The sequence below is a fragment of the Mytilus californianus genome, unplaced genomic scaffold (assembly GCF_021869535.1).
Source record: "Mytilus californianus isolate M0D057914Y unplaced genomic scaffold, xbMytCali1.0.p SCAF_2, whole genome shotgun sequence".
Taxonomy (NCBI): domain Eukaryota; kingdom Metazoa; phylum Mollusca; class Bivalvia; order Mytilida; family Mytilidae; genus Mytilus; species Mytilus californianus.
Genome location: NW_026262668.1, coordinates 62,287,239 through 62,313,968, shown reverse-complemented (window position 1 = coordinate 62,313,968; position 26,730 = coordinate 62,287,239). Strand labels below are relative to the sequence as shown.

General features: G+C 31.5%; 2 protein-coding genes across 2 annotated transcripts in view; both read left to right on the top strand.

The window, feature by feature from the left end:
- Positions 1–25,437, top strand: part of LOC127729014 (tyrosine protein-kinase src-1-like) — a 149,587-nt gene extending 124,150 nt beyond the window's left edge. Inside the window, exons 5-6 of the mRNA XM_052236587.1 lie at positions 24,816–24,953; positions 25,130–25,437. Coding sequence (XP_052092547.1) covers positions 24,816–24,953; positions 25,130–25,437 — 446 coding nt within the window. The remainder of the gene's footprint in view (positions 1–24,815; positions 24,954–25,129) is intronic.
- Positions 1–26,730, top strand: part of LOC127730179 (sodium-dependent glucose transporter 1B-like) — a 168,572-nt gene that overhangs the window by 27,214 nt on the left and 114,628 nt on the right. The window lies entirely within an intron of this gene.

Genomic DNA, 26,730 nt, shown 5'->3' with positions numbered 1-26,730 from the left:
TCGATCCAAATTAGCCAAAAATTCCTGAGGATGTAACGAACAATTTAGAAAAAGAATTTTGTCAATATCTTTTTTTGTTACGAAGGAGATGCACACACTTGATAAACAGTGAATAGGGAGATAACTCTTACAAAGATAATTGTTCGGCTTAGCAGGGTGAAATTTAAAAGCGCATAAACTATACGATACAATATGAGAAATATCTAAGCGACATATTGCGAAACAAATATTTATCGCAAGAACAAAATTTGGCGGAAGAAAAAAAAAAAAAAAAAATAATAATAATAATTTAAAACCAATTATTCAAAGAACAATTGACGGTCTTTCCACATCAATTTTCTAAATAATTAATGAGAAGATAATTCTGGTTTACTCAAAGCTACTATTGGCGTCCAATCATAGGTTTCTTCATACTGATTCAATAAACATGGTTTCTATAGACTTTTGCCTGAAATAAGGGAGATAATTGTTAACATCCGGTTTAGAAAATGTCACTTCCGGTCTCATATGACAGCTTTGTTTACACTGATTCCAAAAATATATGGTTTATATATACTTTTGCCTGTAAAAACGGAGATAATTGGCTACTTCCGGTTTAAAAAATGTCAATTCCGGTCTCAAATGATAGATTTATTTACTCTGATTCCAAAAATATATGGTTTATATATACTTTTGCCTGTAAAAAGGGAGATAATTGGCTACTTCCGGTTTAGAAAATGTCACTTTCGGTCTCATATGATAGCTTATTTACACTGATTCCAAAAATATATGGTTTATTTATACTTATGCCTGTAATAAGGGAGATAATATGCTATTTCCGGTTTATAAAATATCACTTCCGGTCTCAAATGATAGATTAATGTATGACCATTCAAAAAATATATGGTTTCTATGTACTTCTACATGAAATAAGTGCAAAAATGACTACTTCCGGTTTACTCAAGGTCACTTCCGGTTGACATTTTTCAAGGTCATATGTCACCCAACATTTTGCAAAAGATCTTATGGCTTTATCATGTACCAATATGAAGTAATAATCAATTTACCTTAAAATAAAACATTTCAGGGGCAGTAACTCCAATAAGATGTCGCTGGATTGTCTCAGACCAAATGTATCATATCTTCATCACAATATAACAAACATTTTGCACTTGTTCTTTAATATATAACATTAAAAATATCGGAGAAAATGCAAAAACAAGCAAAAGACAAAATTCAGAACATGACCTTGACCTTTGACCTTGACCTCATTTTCGAAGTAAGGATCCAAGGACCTCAAATAAAAAGACTATAGGTTTATACGGCTTACAGTTTATGAGTAACAAAAACATAACGACAAATTTATTTCATAAAGGTAGATAACTCCTATAAAATTTCATCAAATCGCTTCGATCCAAATTAGCCAAAAATTCCTCAGGATGTAACGAACAATTTAGAAAAAGAATTTTGTCAATATCTTTTTTTGTTACGAAGGAGATGCACACACTTGATAAACAGTGAATAGGGAGATAACTCTTACAAAGATAATTGTTCGGCTTAGCAGGGTAAAATTTAAAAGCGCATCAACTATATGATACAATATGAGAAATATCTAAGCGACATATTGTGAAACAAACATTCATCGCAAGAACAAAATTTGGCGGAAGAAAAAAAAAATAATAATAATAATTAAAAACCAATTGTTCAAAGAACAATTGAAGGTCTTTCCACATCAATTTTCTAAATAATTGATGAGAAGCTAATTCTGGTTAACTCAAAGCTACTATTAGCGTCCAATCAAAGGTTTCTTCATACTGATTCAATAAACATATGGTTTCTATAGACTTTTGCCTGAAATAAGGGAGATAATTGCAAACTTCCGGTTTAGAAAATGTCACTTCCGGTCTCATATGATAGCTTTATTTACACTGATTCCAAAAATATATGGTTTATATATACTTTTGCCTGTAAAAAGGGAGATAATTGGCTACTTCCGGTTTAGAAAATGTCACTACCGGTCTCATATGATAGATTTATTTACACTGATTCCAAAAATATATGGTTAATATATACTTTTGCCTGTAAAAAGGGAGATAATTTGCTACTTCCGGTTTAGAAAATGTCATTTTCGGTCTCATATGATAGCTTTATTAACACTGATTCCAAAAATATATGGTTTATATATACTTTTGCCTGTAATAAGGGATATAATATGCTACTTCCGGTTTATAATATATCACTTCCGGTCTCAAATTATAGATAAATGTATGACCATTCCAAAAATATATGGTTTCTATGTACTTCTACATGAAATAAGTGCAAAAATGACTACTTCCGTTTCACTCAAGGTCACTTCCGGTTGACATTTTTCAATGTAATATGTCACCCAACATTTTGAAAAAGATCTTGTGGCTTTATCATGTACAATATGAAGTAATAATCAATTTACCTTAAAATAAAACATTTCAGGGGCAATAACTCCAATAAGATGTCGCTGGATTGTCTCAGACCAAATGTATCATATCTTCATCACAATATAACAAACATTTTGCACTTGTTCTTTAATATATAACATTAAAAATATTGGAGAAAATGCAAAAACAAGCAAAAGACAAAATTCAGAACATGACCTTGACCTTTGACCTTGACCTCATTTTCGAAGTTAGGATCCAAGGACCTCAAATAAAGACTATAGGTTTATACGGCTTACAGTTTATGAGTAACAAAAACATAACGACAAATTTATTTCATAAAGGTAGATAACTCCTATAAAATTTCATTGAATCGCTTCGATCCAAATTAGCCAAAAATTCCTGAGGATGTAACGAACAATTTAGAAAAAGAATTTTGTCAATATCTTTTTTTGTTACGAAGGAGATGCACACACTTGATAAACAGTGAATAGGGAGATAACTCTTACAAAGATAATTGTTCGGCTTAGCAGGGTGAAATTTAAAAGCGCATAAACTATACGATACAATATGAGAAATATCTAAGCGACATATTGCGAAACAAATATTTATCGCAAGAACAAAATTTGGCGGAAAAAAAAAAAAAAAAAAAATAATAATAATAATTTAAAACCAATTATTCAAAGAACAATTGAAGGTCTTTCCACATCAATTTTCTAAATAATTAATGAGAAGATAATTCTGGTTACTCAAAGCTACTATTGGCGTCCAATCATAGGTTTCTTCATACTGATTCAATAAACATGGTTTCTATAGACTTTTGCCTGAAATAAGGGAGATAATTGTTAACATCCGGTTTAGAAAATGTCACTTCCGGTCTCATATGACAGCTTTGTTTACACTGATTCCAAAAGTATATGGTTTATATATACTTTTGCCTGTAAAAAGGGAGATAATTGATTACTTCCGGTTTGGAAAATGTCACTTCCGGTCTCATATGATAGATTTATTTAAACTGATTCCAAAAATATATGGTTTATATATACTTTTGCCTGTAAAAAGGGAGATAATTGGATACTTCCGGTTTAGAAAATGTCACTTTCGGTCTCATATGATAGCTTTATTTACACTGATTCCAAAAATATATGGTTTATATATACGTTTGCCTGTAAAAAATGAGATAATATGCTACTTCCGGTTTATAAAATATCACTCCCGGTCTCATGATAGATTAATGTATGACATTTAAAAAATATATGGTTTCTATATACTTCTACATGAAATAAGTGCAAAAATGACTACTTCCGGTTTACTCAAGGTCACTTCCGGTTGACATTTTTCAAGGTCATATATCACCCAACATTTTGCAAAAGATCTTATGGCTTTATCATGTACCAATATGAAGTAATAATCCATTTACCTTAGAATAAAACATTTCAGGGGCAATAACTCCAATAAGATGTCGCTGGATTGTCTCAGACCAAATGTATCATATCTTCATCACAATATAACAAACATTTTGCACTTGTTCTTTCATATATAACATTAACAACATCGGAGAAAATGCAAAAAAAAGCAAAAGACAAAATTCAGAACATGACCTTGACCTTTGACCTTGACCTCATTTTCGAAGTTAGGATCCAAGGACCTCAAATAAAAAGACTATAGGTTTATACGGCTTACAGTTTATGAGTAACAAAAACATAACGACAAATTTATTTGATGAAGGTAGATAACTCCTATAAATATTCATCGAATCGCTTCGATCCAAATTAGCCAAAAATTCCTGAGGATGTAACGAACAATTTAGAAAATGAATTTTGTCGATATCTTTTTTTGTTACGAAGGAGATGCACACACTTGATAAACAGTGAATAGGGAGATAACTCTTACAAAGATAATTGTTTGGCTTAGCAGGGTGAAATTTAAAAGCGCATAAACTATACGATACAATATGAGAAATATCTAAGCGACATATTGCTAAACAAAAATTTCAAAAGTTGGCGGAAAAAAAAAAAAATAATAATAATAATTAAAAACCAATTGTTCAAAGAACAATTGAAGATCTTTCCACATCAATTTTCAAAATAATTGATGAGAAGCTAATTCTGGTTTACTCAAAGCTACTATTGGCGTCCAATCATAGGTTTCTTCATACTGATTCAATAAACATATGGTTTCTATAGACTTTTGCCTGAAATAAGGGAGATAATTGTCAACTTCCGGTTTAGAAAATGTCACTTCTGGTCTCATATGATAGCTTTGTTTACACTGATTCCAAAAATATATGGTTTATATATACTTTTGCCTGTAAAAAGGGAGATAATTGGCGACTTCCGGTTTAAAAAATGTCACTTCCGGTCTCAAATGATAGATTTATTAACTCTGATTCCAAAAATATATGGTTTATATATACTTTTGCCTGTAAAAAGGGAGATAATTGGCTACTTCCGGTTTAGAAAATGTCACTTTCGGTCTCATATGATAGCTTTATTTACACTGATTCCAAAAATATATGGTTTATTTATACTTATGCCTGTAATAAGGGAGATAATATGCTATTTCCGGTTTATAAAATATCACTTCCGGTCTCAAATGATAGATTAATGTATGACCATTCAAAAAATATATGGTTTCTATGTACTTCTACATGAAATAAGTGCAAAAATGACTACTTCCGGTTTACTCAAGGTCACTTCCGGTTGACATTTTTCAAGGTCATATGTCACCCAACATTTTGCAAAAGATCTTATGGCTTTATCATGTACCAATATGAAGTAATAATCAATTTACCTTAAAATAAAACATTTCAGGGGCAGTAACTCCAATAAGATGTCGCTGGATTGTCTCAGACCAAATGTATCATATCTTCATCACAATATAACAAACATTTTGCACTTGTTCTTTAATATATAACATTAAAAATATCGGAGAAAATGCAAAAACAAGCAAAAGACAAAATTCAGAACATGACCTTGACCTTTGACCTTGACCTCATTTTCGAAGTAAGGATCCAAGGACCTCAAATAAAAAGACTATAGGTTTATACGGCTTACAGTTTATGAGTAACAAAAACATAACGACAAATTTATTTGATGAAGGTAGATAACTCCTATAAATATTCATCGAATCGCTTCGATCCAAATTAGCCAAAAATTCCTGAGGATGTAACGAACAATTTAGAAAATGAATTTTGTCGATATCTTTTTTTGTTACGAAGGAGATGCACACACTTGATAAACAGTGAATAGGGAGATAACTCTTACAAAGATAATTGTTTGGCTTAGCAGGGTGAAATTTAAAAGCGCATAAACTATACGATACAATATGAGAAATATCTAAGCGACATATTGCTAAACAAAAATTTCAAAAGTTGGCGGAAAAAAAAAAAATAATAATGATAATTAAAAACCAATTGTTCAAAGAACAATTGAAGATCTTTCCACATCAATTTTCAAAATAATTGATGAGAAGCTAATTCTGGTTTACTCAAAGCTACTATTGGCGTCCAATCATAGGTTTCTTCATACTGATTCAATAAACATATGGTTTCTATAGACTTTTGCCTGAAATAAGGGAGATAATTGTCAACTTCCGGTTTAGAAAATGTCACTTCTGGTCTCATATGATAGCTTTGTTTACACTGATTCCAAAAATATATGGTTTATATATACTTTTGCCTGTAAAAAGGGAGATAATTGGCGACTTCCGGTTTAAAAAATGTCACTTCCGGTCTAAAATGATAGATTTATTAACTCTGATTCCAAAAATATATGGTTTATATATACTTTTGCCTGTAAAAAGGGAGATAATTGGCTACTTCCGGTTTAGAAAATGTCACTTTCGGTCTCATATGATAGCTTTATTTACACTGATTCCAAAAATATATGGTTTATTTATACTTATGCCTGTAATAAGGGAGATAATATGCTATTTCCGGTTTATAAAATATCACTTCCGGTCTCAAATGATAGATTAATGTATGACCATTCAAAAAATATATGGTTTCTATGTACTTCTACATGAAATAAGTGCAAAAATGACTACTTCCGGTTTACTCAAGGTCACTTCCGGTTGACATTTTTCAAGGTCATATGTCACCCAACATTTTGCAAAAGATCTTATGGCTTTATCATGTACCAATATGAAGTAATAATCAATTTACCTTAAAATAAAACATTTCAGGGGCAGTAACTCCAATAAGATGTCGCTGGATTGTCTCAGACCAAATGTATCATATCTTCATCACAATATAACAAACATTTTGCACTTGTTCTTTAATATATAACATTAAAAATATCGGAGAAAATGCAAAAACAAGCAAAAGACAAAATTCAGAACATGACCTTGACCTTTGACCTTGACCTCATTTTCGAAGTAAGGATCCAAGGACCTCAAATAAAAAGACTATAGGTTTATACGGCTTACAGTATATGAGTAACAAAAACATAACGACAAATTTATTTCATAAAGGTACATAACTCCTATAAAATTTCATCGAATCGCTTCGATCCAAATTAGCCAAAAATTCCTCAGGATGTACGAACAATTTAGAAAAAGAATTTTGTCGATATCTTTTTTTGTTACAAAGGAGATGCACACACTTGATAAACAGTGAATAGGGAGATAACTCTTACAAAGATAATTGTCCGGCTTAGCAGGGTGAAATTTAAAAGCGCATAAACTATACGATACAATATGAGAGATATCTAAGCGACATATTGCGAAACAAATATTTATCGCAAGAACAAAATTTGGCGGAAAAAAAAAAAAAAATAATAATAATAATAATAATAATTAAAAATCAATTGTTCAAAGAACAATTGAAGGTCTTTCCACATCAATTTTCTAAATAATTGATGAGAAGATATTTCTGGTTTACTCAAAGCTACTATTGGCGTCCAATCATAGGTTTTTTCATACTGATTCAATAAACATGGTTTCTATAGCCTTTTGCCTGAAATAAGGGAGATAATTGTCAACATCCGGTTTAGAAAATGTCACACCGGTCTCATATGATAGCTTTATTTACACTGATTCTAAAAATATATGGTTTATTTATACTTTTGCCTGTAAAAAGGGAGATAATTGGCTACTTCCGTTTTAGAAAATGTCACTTTCGGTCTCATATGATAGCTTTATTTACACTGATTCCAAAAGTATATGGTTTATATATACTTTTGCCTGTAAAAAGGGAGATAATTGGCTACTTCCGGTTTAGATAATGTCACTTCCGGTCTCATATGATAGATTTATTTACACTGATTCCAAAAATATATGGTTTATATATACTTTTGCCTGTAAAAAGGGTGATAATTGGCTACTTCCGGTTTAGAAAATGTCACTTTCGGTCTCATATGATAGCTTTATTTACACTGATTCCAAAAATATATGGTTTATATATACTTATGCCTGTAATAAGGGAGATAATATGCTATTTCCGGTTTATAAAATATCACTTCCGGTCTCAAATGATAGATTAATGTATGACCATTCAAAAAATATATGGTTTCTATGTACTTCTACATGAAATAAGTGCAAAAATGACTACTTTCGGTTCACTCAAGGTCACTTCTGGTTGACATTTTTCAAGGTCATATATCACCCAACATTTTGCAAAAGATCTTATGGCTTTATCATGTACCAATATGAAGTTATAATCAATTTACCTTAGAATAAAACATTTCAGGGGCAATAACTCCAATAAGATGTCGCTGGATTGTCTCAGACCAAATGTATCATATCTTCATTACAATATAACAAACATTTTGCACTTGTTCTTTAATATATAACATTAAAAATATCGGAGAAAATGCAAAAACAAACAAAAGACAAAATTCAGAACATGACCTTGACCTTTGACCTTGACCTCATTTTCGAAGTAAGGATCCAAGGACCTCAAATAAAAAGACTATAGGTTTATACGGCTTACAGTTTATGAGTAACAAAAACATAACGACAAATTTATTTCTAAAGGTAGATAACTCCTATAAAATTTCATCGAATCGCTTCGATCCAAATTAGCCAAAAATTCCTGAGGATGTAACGAACAATTTAGAAAAAGAATTTTGTCGATATCTTTTTTTGTTACGAAGGAGATGCACACACTTGATAAACAGTGAATAGGGAGATAACTCTTACAAAGATAATTGTCCGGCTTAGCAGGGTGAAATTTAAAAGCGCATGAACTATACGATACAATATAAGAAATATCTAAGCGACATATTGCGAAACAAATATTTATCGCAAGAACAAAATTTGGCGGAAGAAAAAAAAATAATAATAATAATAATAATAATCAGATCAAATACAATAGGTCTTTCCACAGCAAAGTGGAAAGACCTAATAATAATAATAATCAGAACAAATACAATAGGTCTTTCCACAGAAAAGTGGAAAGACCTAATAATTAGAACAAATACAATAGGTCTTTCCACAGAAAAGTGGAAAGACCTAATAATAATAATAATCAGAACAAATACAATAGGTCTTTCCACAGAAAAGTGGAAAGACCTAATAATAATAATAATAATAATCAGAACAAATACAATAGGTCTTTCCACAGAAAAGTGGAAAGACCTAATAATAATAATAATAATAATCAGAACAAATACAATAGGTCTTTCCACAAAAAAGTGGAAAGACCTAATTTAAAACCAATTGTTGAAAGAACAATTGAAGGTCTTTCCACATCAATTTTCTAAATAATTGATGAGAAGCTAATTCTGGTTTACTCAAAGCTACTATTGGCGTCCAATCATAGGTTTCTTCATACTGATTCAATAAACATATGGTTTCTATAGACTTTTGCCTGAAATAAGGGAGATAATTGTCAACATCCGGTTTAGAAAATGTCACTTCCGGACATATATAATAGCTTTATTTACACTGATTCCAAAAATATATGGTTTATATATACTTTTGCCTGTAAAAAGGGATATAATTGGCTACTTCCGGTTTAGAAAATGTCACTTTCGGTCTAATATGATAGCTTTATTTACACTGAATTCAAAAATATATGGTTTATATATACTTTTGCCTGTAAAAAGGGAGATAATTGGCTACTTCCGGTTAAGAAAAATGTCACTTCCGGTCTCATATGATAGATTTATTTACACTGATTCCAAAAATATATGGTTTATATATACTTTTGCCTGTAAAAAGGGTGATAATTGGCTACTTCCGGTTTAGAAAATGTCACTTTCGGTCTAATATGATAGCTTTATTTACACCGATTCCAAAAATATATGGTTTATATATACGTATGCCTGTAATAAGGGAGATAATATGCTACTTCCGGTTTATAAAATATCACTTCCGGTCTCAAATTGTAGATTAATGTATGACCACCCAAAAAATATATGGTTTCTATGTACTTCTACATGAAATAAGTGCAAAAATGACTACTTCCGGTTCATTCAAGTTCATTTCCGGTTGACATTTTTCAAGGTCATATGTCACCCAACATTTTGCAAAAGATTTTATGGCTTTATCATGTACCAATATGAAGTTATAATCAATTTACCTTAAAATAAAACATTTCAGGGGCAATAACTCCAATAAGATGTCGCTGGATTGTCTCAGACCAAATGTATTATATCTTCATCACAATATAACAAACATTTTGCACTTGTTTTTTAATATATAACATTAAAAATATCGGAGAAAATGCAAAAACAAGCAAAAGACAAAATTCAGAACATGACCTTGACCTTTGACCTTGACCTCATTTTCGAAGTAAGGATCCAAGGACCTCAAATAAAAAGACTATAGGTTTATACGGCTTACAGTATATGAGTAACAAAAACATAACGACAAATTTATTTCATAAAGGTAGATAACTCCTATAAAATTTCATCGAATCGCTTCGATCCAAATTAGCCAAAAATTCCTGAGGATGTAACGAACAATTTAGAAAATGAATTTTGTCGATATCTTTTTTTGTTACGAAGGAGATGCACACACTTGATAAACAGTGAATAGGGAGATAACTCTTACAAAGATAATTGTCCGGCTTAGCAGGGTGAAATTTAAAAGCGCATAAACTATACGATACAATATGAGAAATATCTAAGCGACATATTGCGAAACAAATATATATCGCAAGAACAAAATTTGGCGGAAGAAAAAAAAAAATAATAAAAATAATAATAATAATAATCAGAACAAATACAATAGGTCTTTCCACAGAAAAGTGGAAAGACCTAATCAGAACAAATACAATAGGTCTTTCCACAAAAAAGTGGAAAGACCTAATAATAATCAGAACAAATACAATAGGTCTTTCCACCTAAAAGTGGAAAGACCTAATTAAAAACCAATTGTTCAAAGAACAATTGAAGGTCTTTCCACATCAATTTTCTAAATAATTGATAGGAAGCTACTTCTGGTTTACTCAAAGTTATTAATAGCGTCAAAATATAGATTTCTTCATACTGATTCAATAATTAAATGGTTTCTATATACTTTTGCCTAAAATAAGGGAGATAATTGCCAACTTCCGGTTTAGAAAATGTCACTTCCGGTCTCATATGATAGCTTTATTCACACTGATTCCAAAAATATATAGTTTTTATATACTTATGCCTGTAATAAGGAAGATAATATGCTACTTCCGCTTTATAAAACGTCACTTCCGGTCTCAAATGATAGGTTAACCTATGATCATTCAAAAAATATATGGTTTCTAGTTACTTTTCCATGAAATAAGTGCAAAAAATACTACTTCCGGTTCACTCAAGATCACTTCCGGTTTACTTTTTTCAAGGTCATATGTCAACCAACAGTTTGCAAAAGACCCTATGGCTTTATCATGTACCAAGTTGGAGTAATAATCAATTAACCTTAAATTGAATCATTTCAGGGACAATAACTCCTATAAGATATCATGGGATTATTTCAGACCAAATGTATCATATCTTAATCACAATTAAGCAAACATTTTGGCCTAGTTCTTTAATTTGTAATTTTAAAAGTGACAGAGGAGATCAAATAACAAGGAAAAGTCAAAATTTAGAATATGACCTTGACCTTTGACCTTGGCCTCAATTTCATTTAAATGAACCAAGGAACTCAAATCAATATACCTTAGGTCTCTATCACATATCATTCATGCTATACATTTATATATCCCTTATGTCAAATACAGAAGGGGAAATAACTCTCATATGGAGTTTACGTATCGCTTCTGTCAAAATTGGACAAAACATCCTGAGGATATAACGAGCAATTTGGTAAAATAAATTTGTCGCTTTCTTTTACGGTTACGGAGGAGATGTGTGCACAAGGAAAACAGTGTTCGGAGAGATAACTCCTACAAAGTAAATTATTTGGTTACGCAGGGTAAATTTCAAAGGCGCATAAACTGTTCGATATCATATACCAAATATCTAAGCGACATATTGCGAAACAAATATTTATCGCAAGAACAAAATTAGGCGGAAGAAAGAAAAAAAAACAATAATCAGAAGAAAACCAAAAGACCTAATAATAATAATTAAAAACCAATTGTTCAGAGAATAATTGCAGGTCTTTCCACAAAAAACAGGTATTTTAATATGAAAAAATAGTAAAATTCGTTTTAAAATGTCATTTCCAGCTTCAAATGATAGCTTATTGTACGCTGATTCCAAAAATATATGGTTTCTATACAATATTTTTTAAATAAGGGAGATAATTTGTTACTTCCGGTTTGAAAAATGTTACTTCCGGTATTATTCAAACGTTTAATTGACACTGATACCAAAAATATCTGGTTCTATAAACCTTTACATTAATCAAGTACAAAAAAAAGCTACTTCCGGTTAACACAAGGTCACTTCCGGTTGGCTTTTCTAAGGTTAAATGGCTTGAAACCTAATGCAAAAAGTCCCATGGATTTATCATGTATACTAATGAGGTAAAAGCAAAGGTCAAAATCTAGAATGTCAATTTAACCTATGACCTTGAGCTCAATTTCAAGGTCATCAACCAAGGACCTAAAATCAAAAGACCGTAGGACTTAATTATATTTGGTTCATGAGTTATATCACCATATGCATATTTTTAAATAAAAGAGGGGAGAAAACTCTAATTTGATGTAAGCGTACCCTTTATACCGATATGTATGTGTTACGACATGTCGCAACTAACAATAAGTAAAAATATGTTGTCGATATCTTATATCGTGTTTGAAAAGGGGTGAAATAAGCCAAAATCCAAATTTAAAAATGACCTTGACCTTTGACCTTGACCCTATTTTCTTTTTTTTTGGACCAAGGACCTCAAATCAAAAGACCCTAGGTCCCTATCACTTATGGTTTATCAATTACAATTACATTTTACTTATTTAAAATACAGAAGGGGAAATAACTCTCATATGGAGTTACTGGACCGCTTCGGTCAAAATTTTTCTTAAAATCCTAAGGATATAACGAACAAATTGGAGACATAAATTTGTCATAATCCTTTACGGTTGCGAAGGAGATGTGTACACAAGAAAAACAGTGTTTGGGGAAATAACTCTTACAATAAAAAGTATTCGGCTAAACAGGGTCAGTTTCAAAATCGCAATAACTGTTCGATATCATACACAAAAAATCTAAGCGACATCTTGCGAAACAAAAAAGCACCGTGGCGGAAGAAGAAAAAAATAATAATCAGAAGAAAACCAATAGGTCTTTCCACAGAAAAGTGGAAAGACCTAATAATAATCAGAACAAATACAATAGGTCTTTCCACGGAAAAGTGGAAAGACCTAATAAAACATTTACCCCTACTGTAGCTTCATTTCAAATGAATTTTCACTACCTATACTCTTTTTTACAGCCGTCCCTGTAAAATTTTGAATTGCGTACATGAAAAACTTATCGGACAGACAAACACTGTTGCCTAAAATTCTCTATAGATTCCTATTCAAATATGTTTAAGTCACTTCAAGTGCAATAAATTGTTTGAAGAACCAATATAATTATATATATATACAACATTGCAGTTGTATACACTATTGCAATTCTATAAAACATTACAATTCTATACAACATTGCAATGCTATACAACACTGCAACATTCATACAACAATGCGATTCTATACAACCTTGCAACTCTTTACAACATTGCAATTCTTTACAACTCTATACAACACTGTCATTCTATACAACACTGCAATTCTATACAACTCTGCAATTCTATACAACTCTGCAATTCCATACAACATTGCAATTCTATACAACTCTGCAATTCTATACAACACTGCAATTCTATACAACATTGCAATTCTATACAACTCTGCAATTCTATACAACATTGCAATTCTATACAACTCTGCAATTCTATACAACACTGCAATTCCATACAACATTGCAATTCTATACAACTCTGCAATTCTATACAACACTGCAATTCCATACAACATTGCAATTCTATACAACATTGCAATTTTATACAACTCTACAATTCTATACAACATTCCAATTCTATACAACTCTACAATTCTATACAACATTGCAATTCTATACAACTCTGCAATTCTATACAACACTGCAATTCTACAAATCATTGCAATTATATGGATCATTGTAATTCTATACAACACTATATTGTATGGTTTCTGGTATATGAGATGTTATAGATAAAGATCAATAACTCTGTAACTGTTGGATCAAATTTATTGAAATTTTGCACAATAACTACTAAGATATATATCTTTATTTTAAGTTTTAAGTCTGGAAAATTTTTTTGAACACTTCAATCTGCTACTGTAAGCCTATTTTTCGAGTTACATGGATGAAATTTAGGTAGAGACATCAAATTTAAATAAGGAAACTATGGTGTAATTATTTTTAAAATTTGAATTAAACTTTATAAATTAAAATGAAATTTAAAGTTTAAAAAGGGGTCACAGTTAGGTCATTTTGTTGGTAATATGTATTCATACACTTGTTAGTTAAAATGGAGGGATTTTTTGAAAAAATATCAGCAAAAATTAGTAGAAAAGAGCCATATGGCAAGAAATAACAAATGTCTTATATGGGATGAGGGGACAACAAAAGACGTAAAATAAGGCTTATTTCTTTCCAGTAACCAGTATTTAATTTTAAATAAAACATTTTATTCTAGCCATTTGTGTCATAACTATTTGTGTGCGAATGCGGCTCACACAACTTTAGGGGTAGGACTATAGCTTGTATAAACAATTTTAACTGAATGTACAACAATTTTAGAATCTTTTTTTAAAGGATTTGGTGGTCCTTAAAAGGGCCGTTAATTTTGTCTGTATCTTTTTCAGCAGTAGATGAATGCAGCTATATCTTCCTTAACTTTGGAACTTTTGAAGAACAGCTTCTGGTGAGTATACTCATCTTAGCAGGTATTTCTCTTCCATATGAATAATCGTCTTTTATTCTTTTACAAATGCAGCATAAAGTTTTGGATCAAGTTGCCCTTTTTTTTATATCTATCTGTACATTTACTTCAATCCTTTTCTTCCACATGATCAAATAGTTTTCTGTCCGGTGTGTTGTAAATTTTTCTGTTTCCTTCCTATATTTTTTTGGTATACGTTGTTCCGTTCACACTCCCTTTGCATCTAATCCAAGTGTTTTAATGAACCTTTTGAGATTTTAAAACCAATAAATTCTGCTTTTTGTCTCCAGGAGTTAGCTATACCATTATTCAAAGTGTGAATTATTGCTGAAGCCCTCCCTTCAAATTTCTAGAAAAGTTCACATTCTTTGGTAAGGAAACACTTAGTTCTCTGTTAACAGCTTCACCTTTTTGAGTGTTAAAATTAAGTTTCATTCTCATTAATGCTTCTTCGCTAAGTTTCATTTTTAAAAGTTCCTGCATTATTAACTTGTCTTTGTTATCCATATTCAGGTTGGTCGGTTAACTTGTTTGGACCCAAGTACATGGATCTCAGCCACCAACAGTTTTAGTGTCCACCACCACACACGTATGGACTAGTGGGACATTTAGAGCAGTCACCAGTATAACAACGCAGAGTAGTATCAAGCATTCTAGCAGATCCAGGATTTCCCTCGACATCTGTTAAACTGTAGGAGGTGTCATCTTGACTGGTTTTAGCTACAAGTGAGAACTGCTCTGCATCTAGCCTCTTCCATTGTATATTAAATGAACTTAGCTGACTGTTTAAAGACTATGTCTCATATTTTATCCCCTCGTTATGGAGTATGATACCCGGTTTGAAGCAAGATTTACGTCGATTTTTTTCACATTTCATGTTAATTTAATGACAGTACCATTGACTGATAATTTTTGAAGTACTATATTTTCCTGCATTATTTATATCATTCGAAGATGCTGTCAGCATGACACAATTATGCCACTATTTGGTGACAGTGACACTCTTATGGGGATTTACAGGTGCTGGACAATGTGGTCTAAGATATCACGTGTGTGTACAGTAGGGCTTACATTTTATTGGATTACCACTTATTGAACTACCATGTAAACCAATGCTTTTCATATGTGATAAGGAACTTATTTGCCTTCATAAAAATACGTTTCTTGTAAGTTTTTAACTTTTAGCTTCTTTGCATATGTAATTTCTATTCAAAAAAGGAATATTTTTTTTTAATTAAAAAAGTAATTATAATTAATTTTTTCAGCAAAATTTACTTTTTACTAGATTTCCATACAAAAAATGAATTTATCTACCATGTGCAATTTACAGATTGTAAATATCTTTTGAAATAAAAAAGTCTTGCTGATTTTAAGCATATTTACTTCATGAATTTATGATTTTATCCGATCAATTTTCCGGTATATGAGATGTTATAGATAAGGATCAATAACTCTGTAACTGTTGGATAAAATTTATTGAAACTTTGCACAATAACTACTAAAATGTATATCTTTATTTTAAAAGTGCACTTTTTAAGTCTGGAAAAAATTTTTAACGTCTGACAGGAATAGGATCCCAGTTACGACAAACAGTCCTATACCCACGAATGTAGTTCTTAAAAAATATAAAACTTTTTTTCAAAATGGTGTAGTGTTATTATTACACAAGTTCTGTAACTGAATTTATTTAGGCTTTCTAGTTTGAATTCTGTAAAAATTTTGATTAATTTAAATAAAATCTGGCGTCAGTACATAGAGTAAACTGCCTAAATTCTAGCCTTTATTCCTCCCCTGAAGTAGACTAACTGACCCTGTTGTTAATCAAAACAAAATTTTGCAACGAAATGCAGGTCATGAGGCACTGAGATTGTACTTAAATACTTCGAAACAAATGCCTAACATGAAACAGAAGTCCTAAGGTGGCTATCAAAATTATTTATTGAACAGCACCCTATTTATTTACTATGATTTTCAATGCGTTTCAATGGGGCAAATAACTGGGTCCCCGTTCCATCTTACGGTCTTCGATATTGAAGCAACCGCTGACATCAGTGTCAATCTTGAATTAGATATGTCACGTTATCATAAACGTTTTACTGACTATTTACTATGAATTATAATATCTGAAGCTAATACGGAAGAGAGAAAATAAAAGTCCGAAAAAGTCATGTTCGATATTAACACTGACATGTATAAACGTATGTATGACTCTATAGAGAGTAATGTTATAATCCAATTAAAAGCTTCTTATCATTGACAAACTAGTAATTGTTTGGATTTTTACTTACATTATAGATTTTAGTTTACTTGCCGATTGAATTTTTCGCCAATGAAAATCTGCAGAATTTGATTGATTAATTGATGTTTGCTTTACGCTGCCTCATCACAAAAAAGGTAAAAAATCTTTTAAACCTTTATTATACAACATAATTTGGCCCAGAGATTTTTCGCCCCTGGAAACGGCTGCGGAGAGATGCACTAAAAGAAAACACCCGAAAATGATTATAATGTTATGAAATTTGGATGTGTGTATCAAATATGAGAGTTGTGCATCTTTAATACGACCTAATACATTGAAATCTATAGCCTGATTTCTAAAACCAAGGTTTCACAAAAAAGCCCTAGTCTAATGCATTCTGTAAAAAAAATGATAAAGTTAATCTTATTTCAGCAAATTACGGTAAACCCCTAAGTTTTTGCTACATGCAGTACAACGCACTAGTAGTATATTATCAAGTTTGATTGATATTAACTAAACTAGACTTAAGTTGTCTGAAAATATTTAGTGTGTGAATATATGCAAGATAAATAAGACTATTTTGTTAATTTTAGATTAGATAAAATGTAGGCATATGAATTCTGCATGAGGAAGAAATACTTTTTTGACCCTTGGAATATTTACTTTAAAAGATTATTTCTCATTTAGTTAAATATAAATAATTCTAACTCACAGGTAAGTCAATAAACTTAAGAATAATCATTTCAAATGTCTTTTGAGGTCAGTATAATGCCATCCAATTTTTTTTTGTTTTGCTTCACAAAAGTTTGAAAATAGTTGAATTACTTTTATTTGAATTTGGGTTGATAGCATTCAGTTAACCATAAATATGTTGCATATGTATATAGATGTTTGTACATGCAGTAATTTATTGTTGTTATTTCTAACTCTGTTTTTGGGTAACTATTGTGTGGTTGCTATGGCATTGGGTATTTCCGAAGCAACATCTTTGACGGTCCTTTTCTAGCCAGTTTTGAACTTTCTTTGCAATCATTTGGGCGAGAAAAGAGAAAAAAAATAACTCAAGGAATGCAAAACTTAAAAATTTCAAACGGCCTTGAATTATATTTCGAGTCTACGACTCGAACAAACCATGCATAAGATTAAACATCTCTCGTTTGAGAGAAATTGGCTGAGACTGTTTTTTATCAAGCCATCTTACCGCGGTGTTAGATTCTGAATATTTTACCTAGCCTCTTAAGAGTACCACTTTCTTGTGAGTTTTGAACGCTTTTTAGTTAATATTGACATTGTGCGAATGGAAATAAGATTTGAACGATGCAAAAAAAAAGGGAAAGACAGCAAGTTTCTCAGACTAGTACTCCCTGTGTGATCCCCCTTTTTGGAGGTGGAGAGTGCAATGTTTACAACATGTACAAAAGCACAATCCTTTTCGTTCAAAAGATGACCTGCTGTAACGGAAATGTACCACCCTATTTGATGTGACCTGATTTAATTATTTATCTTGAATAGGAAGTAGTCTAGCTGTATAAAATAACCATTAAAAGGTTTATCATATTATCAATATTTACATAGAAGTGTTCTCATTTACAATAAAAATGTGGATGTTTTGGTAATTAAACCAGAAGTAGACAAGATAGAGCTGTGATTCATGCTGCCATACAAAAGCTGTGCTAAGGTTTCAATTTGATGACCAAAAAAAAATGGAGGCAATTATGATTTCATTTCAAATCCATAACCATAAAACCTTTTATAAAAGTATTATACTGCAATTTGAAAAATTAAGATAATGACACTTTTCCTGTTTTCTCAAAACTAATTGCTCTTTTTGAAACAAGAAAAAAGAAAAAAATGATTATTTATTACTTCTACACGACGGGTGCTACATGTGGAGAAGGAACTGCTTACCCTTCTGAAGCACCTGAAATCACCCCCAATTTTTGGTGGGGTTCGTGTGGCTCAGTCTTTGGTTTTCTATGTTGTTTTGTGTACTGTTGTTTGTCTTTTTCTTTTTTAGCCATGGCGTTGTCAGTTTATTTTCGACTTATGAGTTTGAATGCCCCTTCGGTATCCTTCGCCTCTCTTCTATGTAAATAAGATATGTATACTTTCGACTTTAGAGTACCATGGTAGAACAGATGTGTGATCCTTGTTCAAGGGATGAAGTGTAAACCTGTTCCACGACTTGGTGCACTGACTGTGAAGAAGCGCTATGTGCCGATTCTACGAGGGCACACCGTGGCAATAAACTGAGCTTATCCCATGTTTTAATAGAAACTAAAGAAATCAGCTCATTACCAGCATCTACTATCACAACTCAAACGTTCTGTGATATTCACTGCGACATTATAAACACCACGAAAAGACTTGTCGTTCTTGTATGGTAGAAGCACATCGAAACTGTGGCAATGTAATACCTTTGAGTGAAGCTTCAAAAAATATAAAATCCTCCCCTATTATTAAAGAATTGTCTACAGAAATTGAAAATATCATTAGTACAGTCGCTGAATTGCTACAAAATTGAAACGAAAACTTGAGGGAGATTGAAAACCAAGAAAGGGAAATCTTAGATAGTTTATCAAAAGCGAAAAAACAAGCAACTGACACTTTCGATAAAGCAGAAAAATCTTTGAAGAAAGACCTTATGAAAGAGAAGAAAGTAATTGAAGAAAAGGTAAAAGTTCAAGAAGAAACTATGACACACATAAAAAAAGCAACAGAAGTTAGTGACCAGGAACTCAAATGTGTTGAACGTTATGCATCAGATGTTCAATGATATCATCACCTACGAAAAGTAAAGCAGGATCTCCGTACAAAAGCAGATGAATTAGAAACATCAATTTCTAAGATAACTAAAATGTCAATGAAGTATGACAATGCAACAGATTGGTGTATGAAGTCTCTTGGCATTGTCAGTGTAGAAGTGGTACCATGTCCTATTGTATATAATTCTTTATACCAGACTTCAAAACCGGAAGTTTCCGCTTCTGCTCCTCCTTCTCCTGTTCGAATGACAAAAGAACAAACAATTTTGGATCTTCCGGTCAAACAGTAAAAAATGTTAATAATAACAAATAAAAAAGCCATTTCCGTTAAGAAACTGCATATAGATTGAATAAGATAGCCTAACTTGCTTAGTGATCGATTTTGACTCCATTTTATTTTGATGCCCCGAAGCATTTTATGTGTTTGGCTGCTTTCTGTCCTCAAGTGTCTATTACGAAGGTTCTAGAAACACTTATCATGTACTGAAAAATTCGAATTGAGTAAATTAATATGTATATTTGATTTACCAAATCGTGGTATCAAAATAACTGTAAAATGTTGAAAGAAAATATTACTTTTATAAAGATACCAGAGGAAAACGGCCCAATTTTGAGAAAACTATAGTTTTTTGTCATGTTTAAGAAAAGTCTCTTTACAACACCTTTTACTTCAATTTCCAGAAGAAAATGCTGTTAACGTACTAGAAATAACAGCCGGATCAATAAGGAAAGGACTAAAAATTAAAAGTGGACAATTTGCTGACGTATGGAAAGGTAAGAAGTTTGATGTACTTTAAAGATGAAAAGGGAAATTTATAGTTCAAATTTAGCAGGTAGGGTTTTATGGTCAGCGGTAATTTAATTTTTCTTTAATTAATAAAATCAGCCATGACATAAAATTTGTTTCTAGATTCAAGAAGTATGCCGCATGAAATATTTTCCACTGTATTTGATATTTGTAACCTAAAAAAATTACTAATCGTAAGCATACTAAACTTTAACAGTGCAATGTATAGAAACTTCAATGATCACTAACAACTTGTAAACGAAAGCATTAAACACTATAGAGAACTGATCTAGTGATCACGGACCCCCCTCCCGCACCTACTGGGAGATCATGATTTTGTTTTTGTAGCAACTGTGAAATTTTATAAGATGATCTATTTTTGCCATAGTTCAATGTCAGTTCATATGTATACAATTTTTCTGTTACTCTCAAATATTCTTTGGTGCCTAATTTTGTGCCGGCATTTTATATAAAAACAGTGGGGTGCAATGGTGACCATAGATACAGATGACCTGAATGTTGTCTTTTTCTTATTTCAATTCGAGTAAGGTGCTCGCATGAATGCTGATGTTTAGAAAAACGTAAAAAATAAACAAACCGCAAGTATTTATTTTAATTTTGAAAGGAATTAGAAATTAAATTTCATATAATTCTCGTTAAATTTTTAAAAGTTTAAGTAAAAGTTCTTCTGTGTAGTAGTCTAAACCATTCCATTTAAATTTTAATTATTTTAAATAAAGTAATTTTCCATTTATCATCCGGAAACCAGAAACAATCCTAGGGAAAATGTTTCTGTTTAGTGGTCCAAAACATTCCATTAAATATCAATCAATTTCAAAAAGTCATTCTACATTTGTCATCCTTTTTCTGTTCTTCTTTTTCTGTTCTTCTTTTTATTTATAGTTCGTATAATATCTTATGAAATTGTTCGCTTTACCTGCATGCTCATAATGATTATTGTATATATACTTGTATTGTAATATGGAGAAGACTTCATAAGTATGATTTACTTGTGTCTTGTGTCTCATCCATTTTGCTGATATTAAGCAAATAGAATATGTTTAAACTAGTGGTCCAACATTAAAATTTCAACCGATTTCAAAAAGGGGTATTCCATTTATAATCCGGAACAAACAAAAAATGTTTTTATTCAACAATCAAGTACCATTGATAACTCATGAACGGTAAAAGTGAAACGACGAAAATAAACATCTATTTAGTGGTCCAAAACATTCCATTAAAATTTCAATGAATTTCAAAAAGCGGTTCTCTATTTTTCATATGGAAACAAAAAGTGTGACGGATAGATGGATAGACGGACTGACGAAAATGAGGATAACTATATACCCCCGACTCTGTCAAACGGACCCGGGGTATGCAAATAAAGAAGTATTCTCCCGTCTTCGTAAATTGCGTTAAGCGACTTACGCATTCTTAGAGCTGGCATATAACATCAATACCTATCAGAGTGTCCGCATTAGTGAGTGTAAACCATTTCTGAAATTGGTCCATTCAGTGCATTACTCAAAAAACTCTCCAGTTTATGAATAGTGACAATATTTCCTTACTATGCAAAGCAAATTTAATGCCTCCAGTTTGCACTATTTCATAAATGTTTATTTTTTCTTTTTTTCTTCAAAGGTACATGGGTGTCTGTAAAAGTAGGATGATCTAAAGAGGTTGTCGTAAAAGAAGCAAAGGACAACGAAGCAGCCCTTACACACTTAAAATCACAGATCAACATCCTAGCTACATGTAACCATACAAACATAATCACCCTTTATGGAATTTGTGTAGGACCTCCCATTTCCATGGTGATGGAATTTATGACGCAAGGAAACTTATCGCATTTTCTAGGGAAAATGGATAGACATTCACACTATATATCAGGAAGACTCGAAGAACTCGCCTTTATTGCAGTGCAGGTAATTTATCAACCTTAATGTGCACTTGGTTCTATGCATTTGAACTTAATACTCATTAATTTAACTAATTCAATAAATCATATTTTGTACTCATATAACCTTTATCTTTGGCACCCCGAGTTGTCATCATAGCTTCAAGTTATAAATTAATATGTCGTATTTGTCGGCGGTGTTTGTTTTTTGTGTTTTCTAGTGTATCTTGCCCTCAGTCAGTTAAATATGATTTACACATTTCTTTACGCATTTTTATGCGTATTGAGGACATTGTGCAACAATTGCATAATCATTAATCGGTGCATGCAAATTTACTTAAAACATTAATTCAAAAATAACAATGAGGTTAAAGATGAAAATATGGAAGTTTTAAAGTTTTGTTTAGCGGGTGTATTTTTTTTTGACAGCAGTAATTTCAAACGGCTCTTTGAAAACAAATCAACAAAATCATTTAAAACGTATTGGTAGATTCAAGATGCAATTACAATGATGTTTAATAAATTTAAATAAGTTTAATTGACCAAAATTTTTGATGGATCAAAACCTCCGTAATTATGCATATATGCTATGATCTTTCTTTATGTAAAACACATACATTATTGCAAGAGAAGTCATACATATGTCATACTTTATAACATAACTGATAAACATGTAATAATATAGCTTATTAATAACAAATAATCTCTTTTCATGAAATAATTAGCAGTAGATAATTAAATATATATATATATATAAAAGATTAAAATACTGTTTTTTGTTTTCAGTTACAAATGAAATGCCAAATTCATACCGCTCCTTTACCTTAGAAATAAATTTAAAGGGATATGGGTGGGGGTGTTTTTGAAGAAATGAACAAACAAAGAGATTCAAAGGCAAAATAAGACAAAAACAATTTAAGTTGAAATAGAAAGGCAGAAAGTCTTTATAAATGACACCACATGGTTAAACATAACATAAAAACACTGTCACGAAGACAATGGTAGAAAATATAATTTCAATGAATGTCCTAGAGAAAAGTAAATAAACTGATAAAGATGACAAAGGCTTTTGTGCAATCCATCATAAACGCAAAGTAAAACTCTTTTTACGGTAAAGACAATTAACAGATTCGACCAATACTTTGAATCAATCAGATAAGTTTTCGTTGAAAATCAAACCCATTTCGATAAATGATTATATAAATAAAAATTACTCGACACGTGTAGTTATTTACATCTTATCCCAGAGATATCCTGTATCAATACCGAAACTCTATCCTTTGAAAATAGTGCGATGTATTCTCATCTTGTTTTTCTATATAGTTTCAGTGTGTATTAGATTTCTAGCTAAGATCTTATATACTTTTTGGTTGCTGGTGTGTAATGGAATGGAATATCTTAATTCTAAAAGAATTGTCCATACAGATCTGTCTGCAAAAAACGTCTTGATTGCTGATGGAATAATAGCTAAAATCACTGGCTTTGGAATGGCCAAAATTCTAATCAATGGAGATACATTCAAAATGGGTATTTGTTTTATATCGTTTAATGTTCACGAAGTGTTGTTTTCTTATCAAAATCATTCATTTAAGGAAAAAAAACTAAATGTTTATCTTCAAATTTATTGATTATAAACCCCTAAGGGTAACTGGGGGAATAGAAATATGGTCACTTAGGTCTTCTTCCAACTTTTGCCAAAGTGGGGCGTACGTTTGGCTCTGCGAGATGTACAAGTACGCAGTCACTTCTGGTCAGAATTTGGACGTTAAATCCGATGCCTCGTGTAAAGAGAGTGTCACGCTTGTTGTACGTTAAGAACCCCTTGCAACAACTCTTTGAGGGGTCAATAAGTGGTTTGTTGCAAGGCAAAATTTCTGTCCTATCCAATATACCCTCATTTTCCAGTGGCTGTCCAAATCTCCCTAAACGTCATCCCCACCGCTTCTATTACAGGACCTATCTGTTGTATTTGTAGTTAATTTACCAAAAAAAAATTGGTCTTTGAAACATACAAATCGTCTAATTAAAAATTTGAATTACTTCAGAGATATGTCTTAAGTATATTAAATTCTCATTTTCAGAATCGGCTTCAGATTTTTGTCATTGTTTTCTTCAAAAATAAGTTTGACTCCTTGGTTCAATTAAATGATATTTTCTAACTTTTTGACTTGGTCAGATTCTCCGAATTATTTCCACTCGATATGCAAATGAATGTCTTTTATTAAATGATAAAACAAGTTTAGTTATGTTTTAAAATGGGGTTTGTGTTGCTCAGTCTTTAGTCATGGATGTTAACCATGAATATCTTCCATGAGGAATAAAATCGGTAGAAATAATGTAAAAAATTTTTAATACAACGATATATATGCATTTTTCCTTTTTTTTTTGTATTTAGATGCAGCATTTCCTGTACCTATTAAATGGACAGCACCAGAAGTTCTTCTTGACAAAACAATATCCATAATGTCTGACGTCTGGTCATTTGGAATATTAATGGTTGAAAGAATAATGCTTGGACAAGAACCATACCCTAGTAGGTGAAAAAAAAACTGTTGTTAAAGTCATTTAACTAAATATCATTTGTGTAGTAAAAAAAGTATTGATCAAATTATAACTTACAAACCTATGTGTCATAGCTCCCTTGCTTGTAGAAACAGTTTACAACATAATTCCGGCATATTGCATAGCTATTTTTATTTAATTTGACAGGAATTAAGAAACAAGACCTTATTCCTATGATGAAATCAGGTTATCGACACCCTCAACCTGAAGATTGTTCAGATTTGATTTACGATATTTTACTTCGCTGTTGGAATGAGGATCCTAACGAGAGACCAACATTTGATTTTCTTTACAATATCTTCGATACAGTAGAAGTAATCAATGATGACGACATGGGAAGCGACGATCTAATGTCAATTGCCAGTAACGAAGAGGAAAATTTACCAAGCAGCTTTGGCAATTTACACGAATACATACTTCCTACACAACGTAGCAAAAGTAAGAAAAAACAATAACAGAAAGACAAGGAAAATGCACTATATCTTAAAGAGTCAAATGTACAGACATTGAATTCTGTATCCAATGAGAAACAAAGACAAATTAGAAAAAAGGGGGTGAAATGGAATACGGGCGTACATCTTTTGTTTTTGCAATATCATTAATGTAAAAAAGAATGTTTAATTTGATATTAATGAATGTCCTAAGTAAGAAAAATCAAAGAATACAAAATTTCATGTCAGTGAAATGGTTATAAATCCATAAAGGTGTTTACAAGACTTTATTAAAAATATATTTCTACTGTTCATGTATTGTAGAAAAGAGCTAGTGTGGTGTGTTTTGTGTCGGTTATATGAAACACTGGAACATATATATGATTTATAGGACACATTTCGAGTTCATAGTAAAAAGAAACCTTTTTGATTGTCAAAATACCATAATACTTATATGTTACATAACACATGATGCACCGAATTTTATTGATTGTTCGGTCATCACTACAACAAAAAACTATATTGACAGAAAAAAAGGAGGAAAGATATCAACTAGGCTGTTCAAATTATAAGTCCAATAAAACAAACAACACCATGGTCAGACAGAACAATTACGACAAAACAAAAAGCAACAGCAAAATATTACACAGAAATCATAACATTCAGCAACACAATCCAGGCAAAAACCACCAGCCTCGGTCTATATAAATGTATTGATGACTACCATATATGCAAACGGCACCAACTGTTATTAAGGCACAGTGGATGTAAAAAAATATATACTAGTATTTCCGTGTGCAACACGTATTTCTTAAAAATCATTCTTCAAATAGTAGTAAGCTCAAACCAACTGTTTGGAAAGTATAAACGATATAACGGAGCACACAAAACCAAAATGTTCTTAACGGAACATGCAATACCCTCAATGAAAACGATGCTTTAGCAATTTCGAGCGTCCGAATGGCTTTTATGTTTTATCTTCATCAGACACGCTCACACCTAAACAATTGAAAGCCAGGAATGCATAAATACATAGAAACGTTAGGAGATATATGACCAAATTGGACCTAAAACAAATAGCCAAATTCATCAATGGTCAACCTACCTGAAGAGATTGGATAGTTAGTTTCCTATAAATTTTAAGACAAAAGGGCAAAGATGTGATCAGCTCACTAACAAATGTATTATAATCTTAAATGGCTATTTTGATCTTACCGTCATCTAAGTCTGAACCTATAAAATGTTGAACCTTTTTTAAAAGATAATTATTTTTCAGATAAATTCAGTACAGGTAAATACCAACTACTGAATAGTCTG